The sequence below is a fragment of the Lolium rigidum genome, chromosome 5 (genome assembly GCF_022539505.1).
Source record: "Lolium rigidum isolate FL_2022 chromosome 5, APGP_CSIRO_Lrig_0.1, whole genome shotgun sequence".
NCBI lineage: Eukaryota > Viridiplantae > Streptophyta > Magnoliopsida > Poales > Poaceae > Lolium > Lolium rigidum.
Window position 1 is genome coordinate 239958749 of NC_061512.1, and position 7660 is coordinate 239966408.

Here is a 7660-nt window from a genome sequence, read left to right on the forward strand (position 1 = left end):
ATGCGGTTCACCTGTAGAGGACAACATACCATAGCGAACCGTACCATCCGTATATTGTTTGGGATTTCGTATACCTTTCTGCAGTCGAGTACGGACCCCAGGTGGTGAAGGAGGAGGCGGAGAATGTGCATTTGAATCATCATCTGAGGTGGCTGAATTCTCTTCTTCTCCTCCAGCAGCAGCCGCAGCAGAGACCGCATCAGAGTTGGATGCAGAAGATCCCGCACCTGGGGAATCGGCGGCAGACAGCGACAAGGAGCTCCCGCGCGGGGAGCCAGGACTGCCACGCGGCGACGAAGCACCGGGTGCATGTGCGTGCGGTCCCGCAGGCGTGTGGCCAGCACGCGCGGACACTGCAGGCGAGGCCTGCTGTTCGCTGTCGGAGGCTGTCCGCGTCTGGCTGGACGGATCCACCTCGGGGCGCGACGTCTCGGAATCAGCGCTGGCAGAAGAATGTTCAGGAAAATCTGCTCCGTGTTCTGTGCTCGTTTCGTCGTTTTGTGACTGATTTTCAGCATCAGGTTCAGCACTGATTTCTTCACTGTTTGCACCAGAATTTTCTTCAGAACTTGTGGTATCCTGCAACACATTAGGAACAGACACAATAGGTACAACATGGTTATTGCAATTTTGTGCACTCTCATGGGAAGTGGAGGTGGATGACGGAAGAAGGAGAATTTCCTTCTTAAGAAGAGCACCTGCATTTGGATGAAGAGATGCAAATGGGAAGACATTTTCATCAAAGACAACATCACGGGAAATATACACACGACCTGTGGAGATATCTAGGCATTTGACACCTTTATGGAGAGGACTATAACCAAGGAACACACATCGTGTGGAGCGAAACGCAAGTTTCCGCTTGTTATAAGGACGAAGGTTGGGCCAACATGCACAACCAAAAGTTCTCAATGCATCATAATTTGGAATGATATGAAGGAGCCGTTCAGTGGGAGTTTCAAAATCAAGCACTTTGCTGGGAAGTAAATTAATGAGAAAGGTTGCAGTGATAAAAGCTTCATCCCAGAATTTAAGGGGCATGGAGGCATTGGCAAGCAAAGCAAGACCAACTTCGACGATATGACGATGCTTTCTTTCAGCAGAGCCATTTTGCTGATGAGCATGAGGGCAAGAGACATGATGTGTAATGCCAACCTTTTGAAAGAAACCATTTAACTTCTCATATTCACCTCCCCGGTCGGTTTGCATAGTAACAATTTTTCTCGTCAAACTTACGTTCAACATATTGTTGATAGTTAAGAAAGGCTTGATAAACATCAGAACGATTTTTGAGCAAATAGATCCATGTAAATTTACTGAAATCATCGATAAAGCTTACATAATATGCATGTTTTCCCACAGAAAGAGGGGCAGGTCCCCATACATCAGAAAAGACTTGCTCCAAGGGAGCAGTAGAAACACTAGAAGAAGTGGGGTATGGTAGCTGGTGACTCTTTGCCAATCGACAAGAGTCACAAACATAAGGGGTACTTTACGGAGTGTAAGCTATTTTATTCTTCCTAAGAACTTGTTGAACCACGAACGAAGATGGATGTCCTAAGCGGCGATGCCATGTAGCGGATGATGGCTTTATTGTGATGAAGGCGTGCTTGGCGGTCTCATGAAACATAGGCACCAAGGGATAGAGACCACCCCAGCAGGGGCCCCTAAACAGAGTGTCCTTCGAGTTGCTTGGTCCTTGATTAAAAAGAAGAAAGGATGAAACTCAATAAAGACATGATTATCAAGAGTAAAGCGGTGAACGGACAAAAGATTCTTTGACGCACTAGGGACATGAAGGATATTATTGAGATCAAAGGAACCATGAGGAGTGCGCAAAACTGAATTACCAATATGACTAATGTGCATACTCGAACCTTCGACGAGTGCGAACTCGATCTTGCCCATGATACTTGTTGGCTATAAGAAGCTTGTTTAATTCACTCGGTGATGTGGTCGGTGGCCCTCGTATCGGTATACCAATTTGTATCAACACCATACGACGCAAGGTTTGCTCCCTTCTCACCATCATCCCTGTCCTTCTTGTCATCCGAGTAACGCCACCGAGCACGCATTGGCGGGGTGACCATGCTTCTTACAAATTTGGCACTCCGTATCAACATAAGGAGTAGGGACACGATCGGGACGGCGTCCATCAGAACGTCGGCCACCACCATTATCTCTACGGCGATCATCACGACGGTCACCTCTACGATCATCACGGCGCCAAGTGTCATCACGGCGCCAGTTTCCATTGCCTCGGTTGTCATCACGGCGCCAGTTGCGGCTGTCATCATCACGGGTATTGCCACCACCACGGTAGGGACTGCGAGCTCGTGGCGGAGGAGGAGAGCGATCACGGGGTGGTGGAGTGCGAGCACGAGATCGTGGATCACCACGACGGGCAAGATTGGCAGATGATACAAAGGAGCCATTTTCTTCCACTCCGTTCCGCATATCATAAGAGCACAGTTGTTCATAAAATTCATCAAGAGATGTACCCGGGTTTCCATTCACCGTGGTAATGAGTGCATTGTATTCTCCCTTATCAAGCCCATGTAACGGGTAGCCAAGGAGTTCATCATCTTCAACGGGTTTTCCGAGAGCGGATAATTCGGAAGCAAGGCCTCTCATCTTGGTGTAGTATTGATCGGCGGTCAGCGATAGTTTCTTGGTGTCATTGAGTGCACCACGGAGATGCTGGGCCTTGGTGCGAGATGCTGTCTTGAACATGGCGTTGATAGCAGCCCAGGCCTCGGCGATGGACGTCACCTCAAGCAAATGTGACGAGCACATCGGGCGAGAGGGTGTTGAGGAGAAACCGAAGAACTTGTTGATCCTTGGCCATCCAGTCAATGTACGCCGAGTTGGGGACTAGCACTTTGTTCTTCTCAGCATCTTCAACCTCAATAGTCTTGGGAGGAGCACGATCTGAACCATCCAGAAGTTGCATGACATTGGCACCGCGGAAGGCAGGGAGAACAAGAGCCTTCCAGAGCAGAAAATTGTTGCGATTCAGTTGTTGGGCCGGTGGTGTTCCCAGGGCAGCAGCGAGAGCAGAACTCGACATGGCGGATGAACTTGACGCGCTCATGATGGTAGACCTGAAAACAGGAGCAAAATTAGGGTTTTGGGCTTGTGGTGGGTTTTCGGTGGAGATGGCTGGCGGCTAACGGATCTAGGGTTTTGATCAGCGAGAATTTTAGGGGTTTTGTTTGTGGTGCGGCTGCGGCGGTGGCTGGAGAAGACAACGGCGGCAGCGGCAGGTGTATGTCTGTAGGGTTTTGTGATGCGGCGGCGGCGGCGGCTGAGAACCAGCAACGGCGGCGGCGGCAGAGTTGTGTTTGTGTGTGTCTTGGAGCGATTTTGTAGGACGCGACGGCGACAGCAAACAGCTGTGGCGGTGGCGCAGTTGTTGGTTTGTGGCGGCGGCGGCGGCGGCTGGGGACAGCGGCGGCGGCGGCGGCGAGGCAGCTAGGTCGTGGAAGAAGTTTGCTCTGATACCATATTAGCAATGGCTGTTAACATGTACCTTTGTCTCGGCCACGGTTCCATGTTATATAGGAGGCACACAATGCCAGAGTTTGTACAGAACACGTATTACAGAAACGTATACAGACTCAGCCCATATGAGGCCCAAACACATATGATATAAACCTCTAATACATATTCTAACACATGCATGATAACTCCCATACTGGCTTTGACAATCATGGGCGGAGCTTCAGCCCGGCATGCCCGGGCAGCTGCCCGGGCTCGGCTTCGTGCGGTAGGCGTATCTCCCCGTGCGATTCATGCGAACATGTCGTGAGTCAGACGTAAAAACGAGAGAAGCTGCATGCTTGCCCGGGCAACGGCAACAGCCTGCTTGGCCTTTTCCCTTTCGTTTGCTCAGCGCAATAAAATACACACCACGACACCAGAAGTTAAATCAGGCGGGTTAGCTGGCCCAAGCTGCAAAAAGGCCTAAGCTCATATTCTCATACGAACAGTTCGGTCAGGTTGTCTTTTCGTCTCCTCTCACAGTGGCTGGCTGGCTGCAGCAACACGGCGGGACGGCAACGGCGATGTGCACACAGGCGAGGGCGGCACAGCATTTGAAGACCCCACGGCAGCCCGCGGATCAAGACGACAGGCTACTGACGGCATCATTCTCTTACCTGCTCTCGAAGTATATTGGTAAGTTGTGAATTGCGATCCATACTCTCGCCCTGAATTTTCAATCTACAAATTAAGGAAAAAGATATGTTCAAGCAGTACCACTTGGTCACCGGGAAATCATAGATAATCACACTAATTATTTTACTACTTAATCATTATGATGGATCTTTATATTCAGAAAATTTCTGAGATTTTGGTTAAAATCTCAAAGCAGGGGTATTTGGATACCTAGACCTAGACTTTTATCTATGACTCATATTGTCTATGAGGTATTGCTTATCATATTTAATATTCGAATATTATATCCGGTTGCTATTCCCATGACCAAAATAGATCCGGTTCCAATTCCCCGCAAAACATAATTTTGGATGCAATTAGGAAAAAATTCTAGCTACGGTCTGCCCAGGCTACAATTTTTTCCTAGCTCCGCCACTGTTGACAATTAAGCTGATCTGAACGGATGGCATATTTCCGTGTGTTCCGTTTCAATTTTCAACAGCATAGGCCCTAGTTTATCTGCACAGCTTATTAATGTGAGAACTTACACTGCGATATCACACAAGATCCAGGAGCCAGGCGTGGTAGCTGACTTGGGGAAGGCAAGGGTGGGTGGACTGCCACAAGGTTCTCATGAGAAGACAGCCAGCGATCCATGGCCATGATCATTGATTTCTCTGATCAGTTGGCACTGTTTGATCAAGAAGAAGATTGGGTGCGTGAACTGTCGGTGATAGACTTTTCTTTAATTTTATTTGTAAATGTTCAGTCTGTCTCTATATTTTATTCAAACCACCAAAATCCATTAAAAACGAAAAGAGAGTTGTTCTGCCCTTAAAATGAAGTTGCGAAGGTACAAGCGTGCATTCCTGTCAGCGCTGAATTATGAAAAGCTAAAAAGACTCACTAAGAAAGATATTTTCCCTAGAAGCTCATTCCATTCAATGAACTTCACGGCGTTCGAAACAATAACAACAACAACAACAACAAATAAATTGTCCCACAGATTGCCGAACAATGATATGCACCAAGCATGGGACTTGATGTGGTGGTTGCTGCAGTGAGAGCACGGGAACTCCGGAAGCACGTGCATTGCGAGGCTAAATACTAAAATCTTAGACTCCATAAAGTTGCTGGGACGATATGAAAAATAATGATAGCTTTCATTGATCTATCAAGGAGACCTCTTCAGCTTTACAAATGGTGACGATCGATCAAGCAGCAAAGCGCTTAGAGGAGAAGCAAAACTAAGCAGATCTCACGGAAACAGAAAGCCGGGGACGCGCTAGCAGCAACTTCTGGTATTTTGGGCATGAGTTACAAGGCGGGAGACCGCCAAAAAAAGCTGCCTAGTCTAGTTGCTAGCTACCTTTCGAGCAACGCATTTTATTAAGTCATCCTCAGCTTTAGACAGTGGCAATTTGGGACCTCAAAGAGCCAATCGCCTCCCTGAGGCAGTGCTAACTCCACATGCCTATTTTTTTTTTCTCCAACACTTCTTTCGCATGCTTTATTAGGCTATTAAAAGCTTGATCACGACATGACATGAGAAAATATACTTCACTGTCAATTGCACGCTTAACTTCTGACTATAAATACAACATTGGAGGCTAAGACAAGTTCCATTCCCCAGAAACCAAAACCAGTTTCTCTCATCTCCAGTGACCTACCCTTTTTAAGCTTGAGGCATCACAGCTCCTTAGTTGTTGCCATACATAGGCAGCTGGTGTGCCACCTCTCTGAAGCAAAGATGAAGATCGCCAAGGCCCCCATGCTCATAAAGAAGGCTGCGGCGATGTGCAAGAGCAAGACCGCCATGCTCGCGGCCAGGCTCCTCCTGCTCGCCTCGCTCCAGAGCCGTAGGATGGCCGCGGTTGCCGTCATCTCTCACAAGATCCACGCTCTCGTTGTAGCCGACCGGCAAAGAGTGGACGGCCCGGGGGCTCTCGTGATGTGCAAGGTCGAGAATAGACAGCCCGTCGTCCATGGTGTGGACATGGCCGCCGATCTCTCACATCAATTGGCTCTGTTCGACCAGGAAAGTGGTCATGCTGGTTGCCCTGACTGGACACTGCATCCCATATTCAGGGACGATGAAAATTGCTATACAGACGAGTGCGACGACGAAGACGATGGTGATGTGCTACTCGATGCTTGCCATGATGAGGACGAGCCATCGGTCATGGATGTAATCAGGATCAACCGAGAGGTAGACGGGTTAGAGTTCAACATGGAGGAGGAGATTGACCAGGCTGCCGATATGTTCATCAGGAGGTTCCGGGAGCAGTTGAGCAAGACCTTTTAGTGGGTCTAGTTTTCCGCATGCATGTATCCCATCCTTGCAACGGCCTAGGTGTTGTCGTTTTTTTTAGGCACCGACAGATTAGAAATTTTTGGAGAAATCAATGCGAGTGTGAATTGATATCGAGCACAAATGATCCTTTTAGTCCTTTATTTGAACAGTTTTGTCAAGATCTAAGACCTGCTGATTTAAGATCCATATCCACTATTGGTATCAGTTTTTTTTTTTTTTTTTTGCATACTGCCCTCCGACTGTGTAACATACAAACACTCGGCATAAACATAATACACTCGGTGTTTTTTGACTTTACCAACAGTTTTCTTATGGGACACAAGGTAAAGATGTAGTCACTATGAAAGGGTAACGTGTGCGTCAAGAAGGCGTTGAATAGACGCTACAAGTTTTTCGGTTTTTTAAATTTAATAGTGGAACACTGGAACTAGGAAAGTAATGGTGTAACTTGAAATAAGCGATGATTCTATGATGCGATGCAAATAAGAATATAAAAACAAAAAGTAAAATAGCGTGCGAAAAAGGTAGTGGTACAACCGGGGAGCAAACGAAGACGAGACGCGATATGTTTACCGTAGTTCCTTCCCAAGGGAAGTACGTCTACGTTGACGCAACACAAATGTGCCAACCGCCACAAAGGCATCACCTTATTTCTCGTGAGCACAGCACAAAGGCGTACTCACCTCTCCACTAAGCAATGCCAGTCAAGACGGCTAACCTTCAAACAAGGTTGGGGCACAACTTCACAAAGGTCACGGAGGCTCCCAACGACATCAAAAACTACTCACAACAAGATGTAGGCTCTAGATGCCCTCAACAACAAGGATCCCCACTAATTAAGAAGATCTAGGGTTTCCAAATTCACAAAGTAAAGGTTGGGGTTTTTTTGAAATTTATTTCGTAGATAGGTAGATCTAGCCCTCCTCCTTCAATGCCCAAAGTTTGGGGTGATCAATTGGCTAGGGAGAGAGATCCACGCGATTGAAGCTCAATAACTATGGAGAAGAGAGAGTGTTCTTAGTGCTGGTCATATCTCATCTTAGGAGGACGTGACACTACTTCTTTCGCATCACCTCGAGGGCCACCACCACACTTCCTGTAGATTGATTTGAAGGGGGAGATAGTGATAGAGTTAGGTTCTCTAAGTGTAACATGGTGATGTATATTTACGGGGCCACACCCACAATT

At 47.5% G+C, this 7660-nt stretch overlaps 1 protein-coding gene across 1 annotated transcript; it reads left to right on the top strand.

Annotated features, from left to right (window-relative positions):
• Positions 1 to 5792: 5792 nt before the first annotated feature.
• LOC124654924 lies at positions 5793 to 6630 on the top strand. Its single transcript, XM_047193899.1, has one exon. The coding sequence runs from the start codon at positions 5909 to 5911 to the stop codon at positions 6461 to 6463; it is 555 nt and encodes a 184-aa protein (XP_047049855.1). The 5' UTR covers positions 5793 to 5908; the 3' UTR covers positions 6464 to 6630.
• The last annotated feature ends 1030 nt before the right edge of the window (positions 6631 to 7660 follow it).